The 13,217-nt window shown below is 40.1% G+C and overlaps 1 protein-coding gene across 6 annotated transcripts in view; it reads left to right on the top strand.

The window, feature by feature from the left end:
* Window positions 1-13,217, top strand: part of ehbp1 (EH domain binding protein 1) — a 167,694-nt gene that overhangs the window by 67,151 nt on the left and 87,326 nt on the right. For all 6 annotated transcript variants that reach the window (XM_016661104.1, XM_016661105.1, XM_016661108.1 and 3 more), the window contains one exon: window positions 13,000-13,178. In XM_016661104.1, coding sequence (XP_016516590.1) covers window positions 13,000-13,178 — 179 coding nt within the window. The remainder of the gene's footprint in view (window positions 1-12,999; window positions 13,179-13,217) is intronic.

The raw sequence follows: 13,217 nt of genomic DNA, 5'->3' as shown, positions 1-13,217 counted from the left end.
TGTGCCTCTACATGCCTTTATCTTGACGTAGCTTGACAGCAAAAAGGGCAGAGAATTGAATTCAGGACAATTGCATTTAGGGCTGTATCCATTGAATAAGGTGTGCCTGCTTGGCTTCTCCGACTAACATGCATTTTAATGCACACAATGGAAGCCACCCTGAGACTGTCGCAGAAGCTAGCATCTTATTGGGGTTGCACTAACTGGTGATCAGGACGATAAAAAGTGTTTGCAAACGGCAGTCAATAGCGTGTCCAGTCGCATTGTGCCTAGGTATTCAAAGCGGTGTCTTATTTCTTATATTTACAATATGCTCAAAAGAGAAATTTACAAATTGCCAAAATTTCTGCTGAACCACAAATAGCCAGGAACCTGTCGTAGTTTGAAACGGCTGAAATTTGAAATCGTGTCTTTCCCACTGTTTACTTTTAACAAGATGCTAGAGAAGGAGGCAGTTTATCTCCAGCTGGATAAAGGTGTCCGATGCTGATCCTCCCTCAACTGTTACTGCACACTGCTAACCAGGTGGCTGAAATAATTTTAGCAATGCTCCTAACAGCCAACAATTTTGGCTTAGGAAATATTTCTGGACACACAACAAAAAGCACTGAGAAAGCTTTAAGGGTCAAGTCCGTTAAGGAGCAAACTACAAATTGGCAGGAGACAGCTTGACGATTTGCCATATCACATTCTTGCTTTGATTTTTTTTTTTTTTTAATACAATGATATTGTGAAAATATTGGACGGCTGGCTCACGCCTGTTTAGAAACATGGGTTTTCTAGAATGTAAAGCTTTTAGAATGGAGTTGTTTCTTACTTTGAAACCCAGACGACAGTAGCAGAAGTAAAATGAGCAGAGCAGTCCGTTTCTCAGACCAAAGCAACGAGGCCTCTGTAGCCACGTTAGACTTTCCATAAGCCCTGTAATATTAGGAGAATAATCCTCGAGAGGAGTAAGGCTAAATCATTACCTCTCAATGTCTGCTTTTTGCCAGTGTGGACCCCTCCCCAGACCTTATTTGCTGTGTGTGAGTGGTCTGTCATTGGATCTTGTGGGAGAGCAGAGACATAGTTTCCTCTACCGATGCTGTTTTGGCCCAATCATGGGGGCTTCCTGTGGTTGTTTCAGGCTGAGGGGCATCTCTGTCAACAGGTTAAGAGAACAGCACAAGGTATCACTGTTATTCCCTCTTCGCCCTTTCCCACCCCCCAAAATATTTGAAAGAAAGATTTGAGTACTTTCTTATAAGTTTCAGTTGGCATTTAGCTGTGCATAAATATTTAGATCAGAGCTAATCTTGTTTGAGAACCACCGATATTTGTTTGAAAACATAAAAATCTTTTTCCATTTAAATAGTACTCTCCGCTGTGTCGAATGGACGCGCCGCTGTGCATCGCATGCACTTACACGTGTTGTGAGGGCTACACTTTGATCCCGCAACCGTAACACGGCTATCATTTCCGCACCTTTTTTCTCCCTCTGTCGGGCGCATGTCAAGTTCACAAGTTCCTCCGCAAATCCGCGGACGGCTCGCTCTCCTCGGCGCCCGCTGCCGACCGGTGTAAAAAGGGCCTTCCGCAAAGCGCCACTTGTAATCTGCCTTCAGTAAGTCCTCCTTAGTTTTATCTGCCAAGGATTACCTCGCAAGCTGCGAGCGGGGAGAGAACGAGCAGGACGCGGCGCACGAGATGGAGAAACGAAAGCGAGCCGGAACAGAAAAACGATGAAGATGGAAGAAAATGAAAACAAATCACTGTGTAATCTCTGAAAGAAAAGAGACCTGGCTTGGAGTTAAAGGGAAGTTTCCCTTGCCGCTCATTTAGAGAGGGAATTGACTAATCCCTCCATGATTGATGTCGGCTATGAGAGGCTCTGTGGCAGACTAATAGGGCTTATGAGGATGACCAGAAAGTCCTCTGTGTGTGTATATGAATAAACCAGACCTTTTTTGTCTTGTGGGTCCCCCTCCATCCAGTGACCACAGAAGCCACGGGTTTGAATGACATAGCAGGCCAAGAAGGGGTAACTTTATCTTAATCTGGGCTTAATCTGCCCCAGTCCTCCAGGTGTGTGTGGGCTTAAACCACCGAGGATCGAGGGGTTTGGGGGTGAAGTTTAAGAGGGCTTCAGGTGAAGAGAGAGAACCCCGTGCACTTGAAAACCCCTCGGACCTCCAGTCTGACTAAGACCCCCCGCACATTCAAAAAACCCAGCACTCATTTAGCTGTGCCAATCCTTCCAGCCATCTACGAGTGGCCCTCAGTTCATTTTTAATTGGATTAACCCAATCATACTGCACTGCTTAGAAAAACCTGCAAATTGTTTGATGAATAAGCTTTTTGATATGCATTTTCAAATGCATGCAAGTGTTTAGGAGAGTGAGTTGCCACATAAATTCTCTAGTGTGTGATGGAGGAAATGACAATGAGTTTTAAATGACAAGAACTATTTTTTAAGCACCCAAATATTCCCCCTGTGTTAGATAACCACATGGTAGAGAAATTGGAAAAGCTACATTTTTATAAGGGTGTACTGATGTATCGGCTGGCGGATAAATCAACCCGATTTCCCTAGTTTTGGGAGATGCTATTTCTACTTGGCTGCTTTTTTTTGTTATATTTTTATATTTATATTTCTAGTTTAGCTTGCATACTTTTTATTCTACGCTGTGCTATTTTTTTTCTTTTATTTTTGATTTCTGTTAGTTTAGTTTTATGTCCACTTAATCCCATGACAGCTTAGATTTCCCATTTGTGGGACTAATAAAGAATGATCTTATCTTAATTTTGAAGTTGAAAAAAAATGAACAATAATCCATGGAAGTGGGAATACCTACTGGGAAAGTTAGGTTTCTCACAAGCTTTGACCACACAATCCAATATGGCTGCATATAAAAGTAGTTTATCTGTCCATTTAACTATTTGTATCAAACATAAATCTTTCACATTCCTTCAGTGAGAACATTTCTGCAGTGTCTGAAAGCACAAACATCCCAAATCCTATTAGCTCGTATGGAGAATGTCCAGTTGCAAAGACCTCTCACTTTCAACAATTTCCAGTGTGAGGGGGTGCTATTGAGAAACGGCTAGCAATGGAGATGTAGAGTTTTAGATAATTTGTAGACTAAGATGAATTATTCATTAGTGTTATTAGGGCCAAACACACAGGCAATAACTATATGTGCTCTCTGTTGATTCCTGTTTCTCTTTCTGTATTCTCCTGCCATACTTCCTAAGTTTTCTCTGCTTGTGTGCGTATGTGTGTGTGTGTTGATGCATGTGTATTCTGATCAGGAGTCAAAGGGGTGACTTTGTAATTATGTTCATTTTAATTGGCTGTGCTATCATTGCTCTCATCACTGCGGCGCCCACGCTGTACTGGACAATGGCCGTATGTGGTGTGGGGGGTTTTAGTCGCTGCTACGTTAAACCCGCTTCCTTCCACATGCATTCATCTCCTTTACCTGCAGAATATAAGTCCTGAAGTGGCCTCTCTAATGAGTTTTCCCTGCCCAGGCTTAGATTAATTGATCAATAGTGCCGCTATCGCCGCGTCTGATCTCTGAATCCATTGCACTGCTAATTTGTTTGTTTTAAGATGGCAGTTAAAGGAGATTAATGCGATATAAATTTATAACAGAACAGCATCCCCTCCCCCAACCCTCGATGTTCTTGTTTTTTGAAGTGTCATTCAGGTTTTTCTTTTTTTTTTTTTTTTTTTTTTTTAAGCTGATTGAGATTAAATCTAGAGGTATGCAACAGAAGGCTGAAGAGATTGGCTCAAAATGTCATCTTGTGGCTCCAAGGAAGCATATGAAACAGAAGAATTGGAAATTTTAACCATTGTTCATGTTGCTCCCATCTGCCCTGCTTAATGACACAAACATATTCAGTCACACTCAGGCTCATCCATTCCTGTATTCTTGTTCTTTTTTTTTTCTCCAGCTGTAAAAAGTAATTTACAGAAGCATGAGTTTGGTTAATGTGGCTGCTTTCGTTTCCATCATAAGCTAAAGCCAACATTTATAACTCCTGTTTCCCCTTTGTTACTTTTTAGCTGATCAAGCTAGCACGCCAACAGTCGCTTTTTTTTGGCTCCAGTGTACCCCAAACTAAGAATGCACATTCTGAAAATTTCTTCGGAAATATGGACGAAAATTGATATTTGCCGATGTATATATTTTCCTACATTTTTGCTTCTGTGCTTCATTTAAACGCCTCCAAATCCTGTTCCAAAACAAATGCCACAGAACCAGCTCCCTCCTCTATCCTCCGGAAACACATACACAAAGAGCAATAAGAGGGAAATAAACATTGGTTATTAATCTCGGTCCATACTTATTGGACCGATATGTTTAAAAGTTACGAACATCGGTCAACATCAATGTGGGTGCCAATATATCGTCCTGTTTCAGTTCTAACAATCAAGTTTAGTCTAACTTTTCAAAACAGAAACTGTGTGCTGAAGTTTGAATTTATTGTGAATTTTTTCTCCCATCCAAGCAAATTCAAAATTATACACAAAGGCTCAAATATACATAACCTCCAATAATATTTATTTAAATGTCTCTTACTAATGGAAATTTTTGGGAATTATCTGTAAAGTAACAGAAGAGTTGATGCAAATAGCAGTGTGACGTAATTAGACTGTTGGGAGAGCTAACTGGGTCTAAATTGTATCAATCCAGGTGTTTAGGAACTACTGGTTACTCTTCCTTCTTTGTTATTAAGTCCTGCTTTTTGCAGTCAACCAGCAACGAATAAATAAATAAATTTATTAATTTAACGCTAGACAATGTAAACATAAATTAACCACTGAAAGAGAGACGAACTGTACAAGGTTATAGTTGCAAATGCTTATTTCCAACTGTAGTCTCCAGAACATGCAGTGATATCAAAACTCAACTTTTAGCTTTTCAAAACATGAGTTCAGATATAAATAACCACACCGTGCAAACTATCGTAAGAACCATTGGCAGTAAAACAGTTCCGTAAGCTTGATGGTACCACCACCATGCTTTACTTCACCTTGACTACATAATTACTTAAAACACACTCCTTTTGTCCATGTTAATGTGTATTATTTTTCAAAGATTGTAGCCTTATGGCTCAATCTGTCTCTCTGACCTTTAACCTTTTCTCCCAAAGACATTTGGCATTCATGCTTCACTTATTGAAGTTGTTTTGTTGTCATGTCCACCTGATTGATTCATAGGTGTCACTAAACGCCCAAATTCAATGTACTAAATATAAAGTTCAGATTACTGAAGCCAACCACTTTACAAGCTGACCGGTTCAAATATTTATCATTTCTAAAAGCATCAAGCTTGACTTTACTCAACATCTGCATGTACAGTCACATTAATGCACACTCACTTTCTCTTCCCACCGACTCTGGAAGGGAAGCGCCCCCCACCCCCAGCACCCCCTCTGTGTGATTACGACCATAAAGCGTTATTTCCTTTGTATGTTAATGTGTATTATTTTTCACGCTACATTCCCTCCTCTCTCCTGTACCACCCTCCCCCCCTTCTTCATTTCCTTATTGTTCCATCCACTCCACATCTCCATTTACATAATTGAACTTTTGATTAGACTTCGTTCCGTCCCCTCTGCCTCTCGTCAAGGCAGTGTATGAAATCGGGCGCACAATTTCATGGGTAAGATGACATGAAGCGATCATTCCTGTTTCCACTTGGTTTTTTTCCCCCTAATGCGAGGACGACGGATGTACAAAGCTCAGATTAAACAAAGTGCTTGTTTTGACTGAAGGTGCAATTAAATAAATACTTGGGTAGGTAGGAGCCAGCCAATCAGAGGTGCATTTCAACAGCAGGAGAGATGATAATAAATTCCATGAAGTGTTTGCGTTTATATCTGAAATACAATACAGAAATACCGTATTGTATTTGAATTACCGAAATACAATACAGTAATTCATGTCTCAGTGTCTCCTTTTGTACAGTTCCTGTCCATATATGTGAACATACTTAAACCTATTGCTATTTAAAGTAAGTCTGTGTGTTTATATACACTTTGCACTATGTCCCTTCTTTGTAGATGGGCTTTTTTTTTTTGCTCTAGGCTCCCTTGAGCGGATTACAAGTTTTAAAGAGTATGAGATTCAACACCTCCTCAAATCTGACACTCTGACACTGCTTTGAAGGCTCGAAAGTGAGATTGGAAAGACACGGAAGCTCTTGTCTCTGCACGGAGTCGTGGGTTTATGTCATTGGTTTGAGGCCAGTTAAGTTTCCATTGAAGCGTCATGCCCCAGAGGGAGAGACAAAGCTGCCACTTAAAGCGTTTGACTTGTATCTTTTTTATGTCTCCGAAAGGCCGGTTTCAGTCGCTCCAGTGCTTTAAACTCCTGTAGTATTTCTGCTAAACTTTGTTTGTCCGCCTTAGTTTCGGCATATAGGATGTAGCCAGGTGTAGCTTTTTACCTTTAACTGTCGTCAAATATTACTTTGTTCCTGATGTAATAGTTTAAATATTTATCATTCCACTTCTTAGCAGGTGAAATGATGGTGACGGGTGACATGGTAAAGATCTTGATGTATAAGACATCAAGATAGAACTATGGACTATGGATCCATAGTTTAGATTAAATATAGACAAAACATTGATTACACTGACAGGTGAAGTGAACAGCACGGACTGGTACTTGTTACTGGGTGGGCATCAATGGAACATTGTCAAAGTTGTTGCATTAGAAGCAGAAAAACTGGAAAAATGTCCAGTAACAATGACTAGAAGACTGGGTCAGAGGATCTCTGAAACGGTTCTTACATTTTGTTGCCTGTCTGCAGTGGTCAGCATCTATGAAAATCCAAAGAAGAAACGGGGCCCGTCCAATTGTCATGCGAATTTTGAGCGAACATTTAAATGCCGCCAAAAAAAAAAAAAAAAAAAAAAAAAAAGAATGCGAATTGGGCGAGTTTCTGTCAGATGTTGACATTGCATATAGCTGGAATAAACAAGATGACAAACTACCATGGACACCACAGAAGAAAAATGTTCTGCCCAGAAATATACATCATAGAACATGTTGCAAGAACTGACCACAAAAACAGAAAGCAGGCTATAGCACATGACGTCTGGGTTAATACAACCAAAACAAATGTGTGTGTGTGTGGGTGTGCACGCGTATGTATGTGTGTGTGGCACTAGCGGAAAAAATGGCTTATGTTTTAACAGAGAAATCCTACAACTGCTAAAATCTGACACAACTCAGTTTTGTTTGCATTTCGTGAAGAAAGTTGTGCCCTTTGTCTACTTCAGAAAACAGGGTTTTCTGAAAGGTTTAATACAATGATATTAAGGGTTTGGGTCGTTAGACCCAGTTCAGTGTGGAAGCGAACACCACCAGCTGAAAATGGAACAAATGTTTTCATTTTGGTCACCCAATCGAACCAAGTTTACTGGACTATCAGGTGGGAAAACACCCTCAGTTTGAAAAATCTGAACTTCCTCTTTACAGTTTGCTAATTTGCTACGTAATGCTAAGCCTGACTCGCTAAGTGTCAAAAGCATGTTACATGTTAAAAAAAAAATCACCTTTTTAAACACTGGAGAAATCCTCCTAATACCAGGATCAACAGGAAGTCCAACACTTCCATCATCGGCTTCCCTCATATCTACTTATTCCGACTGTATGAGCTTAACCCTCCTCTCCCACACCCACCTCTTTCTCTCTCCAACCTCCCTTTTTTTCCCTTCTTTCATTTTTTTCCCCTCCCTTTCTTTGCCCCCTTAGATGTATGTTGTTGACACTGAGGCATCAGGAATAATGGAATCTCTTGTCAGTGGCTTGTATTTTCTGCCCAGACTGTTAGGGCTGTGTATAATAGTAGCAGCCAAGGAGGAAGAGGGGAGGTTATGTGCCACTGATAGTAATGAAGGTTGCCTTTTCATTTTTTAATATGGGACGTTTGTGGGCCGAGGCAATGCTCTCCGCTAATCCTACCCTCGAGCCGAGCTAGCTACATGGACGCATCAGTGTTGCACACACACGCACGCACACACACCCAGTGACATTCACACAGGCCGATAAACCACAAACACACACTCGTGTACAATGCATGCACCTTCCTTTAGGCGAGACAGCGAACTGTTTGATAAGTGCATTTCTGCTCCTCATGAAATTTTCACCCTGCCCGTGTTTGTGTCTTAAGGAAATGCAGCCTGTTCCTGTTACAGATGATATGGTATTTGTTTAATATTTGATGCGTTTGAAAGCCTGACTGACTGACTGGCTGCTGCATTCTCTAAACCTTTATCAGAAAACCATGTAATGGGACAGAGTCTGCAATGTAGATTGAGAAAATTACAACCAGTTATAGGGGCCAGGGTAAACAGCTAGTCTGTCACAGGTTAGATACTGTGTCGCTTCTTTTGTGTCATAGAAGACGTAGTTATGCTTATTCAAACAAAACGAGAGCAACAAGAGCACGCATAGATGTGCTTGGCTTTGTGGTATCAGTGCACAGATAAATCGACCCAGAGTTTCTTAATTTTGGGTGATTGATCCATGCCGATCTTATCTACCCCCGAAACAGTCGACACCTCACTATTTGCAGCTAAGCAACTTTGCCGCTGGTGTCCTCCTTATTTTTATTTTTTATTTTCTCCATTTATTCCCATGGTGTTGGAGTTGTTTTTCAGTCTCTTGGTACTTGCTTATTGCGGTTCAATTAAAGCAGAGAGTGCTGGTCTGCAGGGAGACATGGGTGTGAGTGAGTCTTCATAGCTGCTATTGTGAAGGCTCAGGTTGTTTGTTTTCAGACAAAACAATCGGTCAGAGTCTCTCTTAAATGATTGTTCTACACATGGAAATTATAGAGCTCTCTATTGTATCCTGCGACTAGTTGATTTATTACTTACTGCGACAGGCTTACTCACAAAATGTCTCAATAAAAATCCAGTGCAACCAGTTGACTTCAGAAGTCCATGTGTTTGTGATTTAATATCAGTACAGACATAAATGTAGTCGTGAACTCAATAGCATGAAGAAAAGCTTTCAGGCATCCTGTTTGCTCTTTGACCACAAGCCTCATAGGAAAAAAACGTGAAGGAAATGGGCCTGGTCAGTTTGACGCCAAAATGGAACCTGGTGGCCAAAATGCAAAAACACCATGTGTGTAAAAACCAACTTTGCATTTTACCCCGAAAACACCGTCGCCTTGACAACAACTTTATGCTTTCCTTCAGCAGAGACGAAGAAGCCCGTAATAGTTGATACGGAAGTGACAATCTGTTAGAAGCAGAAGACAATTTTGCAAAGAATAGGTAAAGTGTTTAATCTGCAGATGTGTAAATTGTGTACAGGAACACCCAAAATAGTTGGAACTATTTCAAAACATGATCCTTTAAAGCATTGACTGCAACTATGCTGTATTTTATTGGTCTTTCACACAAAGTTCCTCCAAAAATACTAAAGTTTGTGGTTAAAAAGGTTCAACTGATGTAAAAACGTAGATCTGTCACAATGATAAATTTTGCTGGTCGATAAATTGTTATATTATTGTTTCGAGACTATTTTCAAGTAATATGGCAGTAATGGCATAGTCATGCAAGAACACATTCTCAAAGATCAATAAACTTTTAAATTCTATTGAACTTTTAACACTGGAACTGGAAGACATTTTAAATAACATGCATAAACAAAACAGAATTATTAAGTCACCATTATTTAAAATTGTCTTTTAAATAAGGGTTAGTTGCACCAGACTGAAGACTTTTGTCATGCAGTATTTGGAAGAAAGAGAGAAAAGGGGAAAAAAATCAATAAATTGTGGAAATGATTGAGTTTGTTTTAATGTATCAGTGCTATTAATTTATTTATTGCTTATTGCAACGGGGCTATAAAAACATAAATTTTTCTGATTTTCTTTGAAGGCCATATGTTTATTTTCTATTTATTCTAACTTGGTACCTCTTCTATGAGAAAGTGTGTTTCTCTTTGTTTTTGTTTTTTTGTTGTTGTTTTTTTCCTACTGGCGGCGTTGTCGTGGTGTATTTGGAAGCGTGTCTGTGTTTCCTGCCGGCTAGGGCGCAGGGTCTGCAGCGCTGGAGTGTGTGTGTGTCTAATTGCTTTAATAGCACCTGGTCTCTAATCCCAGGTAATTAGAGCGCTCAAATTAGACAGCTACTTTCAAACCGTCACTTGAAAAAGCAGGAGGAGGTGGAGGCCTGGAGGAACACCCCATCACACTGAAACTCTCGTTTTACTCACACGCAGAGGCTTGCGCAACACTGGGAACGGAGAAGGAAACAGATTTTATGTAGAGCCTGAGTTTCCGTCATGTGCTCACTTGTACATGAGGTTCTTGAAATCCTTGAAAAATGCGTGAACTTCAAATTGGTGTTGTCGAGGTTTGGAAACTGCCCGATTTCTGTATGAAGTGCTTGATATTCAAACCGCACAGTTTTGTAATAACGTAGTAAATCTGAAAGCTTCAATATGGAAAACATTATTTAGGGTTTAAACCCGATATTTTCATACACCTAATAAAAGCACAGATAATTTTTTTTTCTCAGTGTCTGAAGTTAAATCAGATTAACCTTTTCTTGTTTTAGGTCAGTTAGGATTACCAAAATTATTTCTATTTGCTAAATTTCATAAAACTTGATGAAAACCGTTTGTAGAAATTTTCTTTGACTTTCTTTGTGAATTGTGTTTAAAGCATTTAATTTGAGCAGGAAGGTAATTTACCTGACCACGATTTGTTTGGACTGCTTCAACGTAATCAGTAATTATCACTGATAATTACTGATCACGACTGATCATGACTTATTGATGATCTTATACTTTATACATTAAGCAACATTATTGGAACTGGGGGATTGTGGGACTTTTTTTGTTTCATTCTCAGGACCAGCCAGGTGTGTAAGGCGTGTGTGAAAGAGGCATGAAATATTGTTATATTTTACTTTACCTTGTCTTTTCTGTGGAATCTATAATCTTACCACAAAAATAACAGTAATAAATATCATATAATGGTGAATTAAAACTGTCTTCTTTTGTTTATTTGTATTGTTTTCATCTCCAAAGTGTGATAATGTAAAAGTCTGGAAACATACCTTGAAGATTTTTGAAAAGTGCTTGAATTTTACAGTGGGAAAAGTGTACTAACCCTGTTTATATATTTACGATTAGGATTAATGCATCAATTAGATTGGAGTGTTCAACATTAACTGTAGTTCAGTTTCGTCCAAACAACCGAGTCACATCAGCTTCTCTCCTCCTCCACACGGTGATGTTGCCCTTGTTCTAATCGTTATCGACTTTCTCACTTTTTTATTTTTTTGTTTCGTTCTGTTTTGGTTGTGCGGCACGGCTGTATTGTCGGAGCCTCCTAAAACGTGTTTGAAGAAGCTGTGGGGAAAGGTTAAGGCCCTCTTTTAAAGATGAGCCGGAAATGTCAAGTGTCTGCCCCTCAGGCTCCCGCTACCGTCTCCCTGTACTAAGACTACCACAGGGATCTGCATCACTAAGAGACACACACACACACACACACACACACACACACACTGATGCGAAGGTTAGGAATTGCTGTTAGAGATGTCCTCTAGTCTCTTTCATTTGTTTTGACTCTCATGGCGTCTCTGCTGGCTTCAGGCTCCTGGTCAAAGGTTAAATTGGAACAATGGAGGAGAAACTCAGGAACTTGTAGACTTCAGCTAGCTGGCTGCTGTTGATTTCCCACTCAATTAATTCTTTCCAACTGTGAATGCTTTCTAAGCTTAAAATCAGAATTATTCTCGTTTCTGACTATTAAAATCATGCAAATTCTCTTGTGGAGGCTGATTATAAAATCAAAGTCTGATTTTCCTTCCTACTGCCTATCCAAACAATAAAACACACTGCATACCATCACGCCGATGCTCTTTCTGTCAAATATGAAACGACAGTTTCAGATTAAATCTTACTTCACTTAAAAGTTTCATTTTTTTGGTCATGTAGTAGCAAAAACATGCCAACAGAGGGGGTTAGTCAGCCACAGCAACCTTAGTTAAGAAGCGGAGTCCCAAACTGGTGATCATCAGGCCTCAAACTGTGGGGCTTTAAACTCGGTTATGTTTTGTCATAATTTTTTTTTTAGAGCTCAATATATTGTGATTTATTTACCCACTTCAGTTAAAGTTCATTCTTAGGAAATTTACCACTTCCGCTGATGTCAGACTTCATTTTGTGCAGAAGAAAATCATAGTGGAGAGGAGGAAACTTCCAGGAGCACTAGTGGATTTAAATAGGTTAAAATAAATCTTCTAATTAAGTGTTGTGGTTTAGTTAAAAGCAACCAAACACATTTCCCCACTCAGTGGTTTTACTAGTTAAATGTCATCATCTTGGCCTGTTTGCAGACATAATTTAAAGTTTCTGATCGCTCACTAATTATTTTTAAAGTGAGCCCTCCATTCCCTCTGTACGTTTTCCTCCATTACCATCAGAGAGAGTGTCCACACATCAGTCCCTCCGTAACCAGATTAGCCAATATCCACCTGAATCACCAGAGTAGCATCTACTGTCAAAACAAAACCGTTGTCTCCGCAAGACCAAGGATTTGTGGGATTTGGAGTCCAGGAGAGGAAAAGGCTTCTTACGCTGAATGCGTTTAGCTCAGATAAGGCTTCAAAGGTGAAGCTAATTAATAAGATGTTTACATTATTCACGGTCGTGCTGCGCTTTCTGAATGACCCTCCAGAAAGGGTGTGTGTCTGCACACACACGTGTGAAAGCTTATTATATACCAGTACGGCGTGCTAATTGATTGACTTGTGATGGGGAAGTAAAACATTTTACTGGAAAGTAAGTAATAAAGGGAGTGGAGGAAGTCTGTATTCTGAGGGAAACTGAATACTGAAGTAAAGACAAGAAAATGACCTGTAATCTTATCTGATCTGTTTGCAAAAAAAACATACATTGTTTTTATGAATGTTTCTTTCTATCCATTTCCAATCCTCCTCCCCCCTTCACCTTCTCTCCACCTGCAGCCTAGCCCCGCCCCCAGTCCAGTTCTTGGAGGGAAACCCAATGCCAGTCAGTCCCTGCTGGCCTGGTGTCGCGAGGTCACCAAGAACTACCGCGGGGTGAAGATCACCAATTTCACCACGTCCTGGAGGAATGGCCTGGCCTTCTGTGCCATTCTACACCATTTCAGACCTGACGTAATGTACGACACACACACACACACACACACACACACACACAC

This window comes from Poecilia formosa, unplaced genomic scaffold (genome assembly GCF_000485575.1).
Source record: "Poecilia formosa unplaced genomic scaffold, Poecilia_formosa-5.1.2 Scaffold311, whole genome shotgun sequence".
Taxonomy (NCBI): Eukaryota; Metazoa; Chordata; class Actinopteri; order Cyprinodontiformes; family Poeciliidae; genus Poecilia; species Poecilia formosa.
The sequence above is the reverse complement of the archived record's forward strand: the minus strand, read 5'-3'. Positions and strand labels throughout refer to the sequence as shown.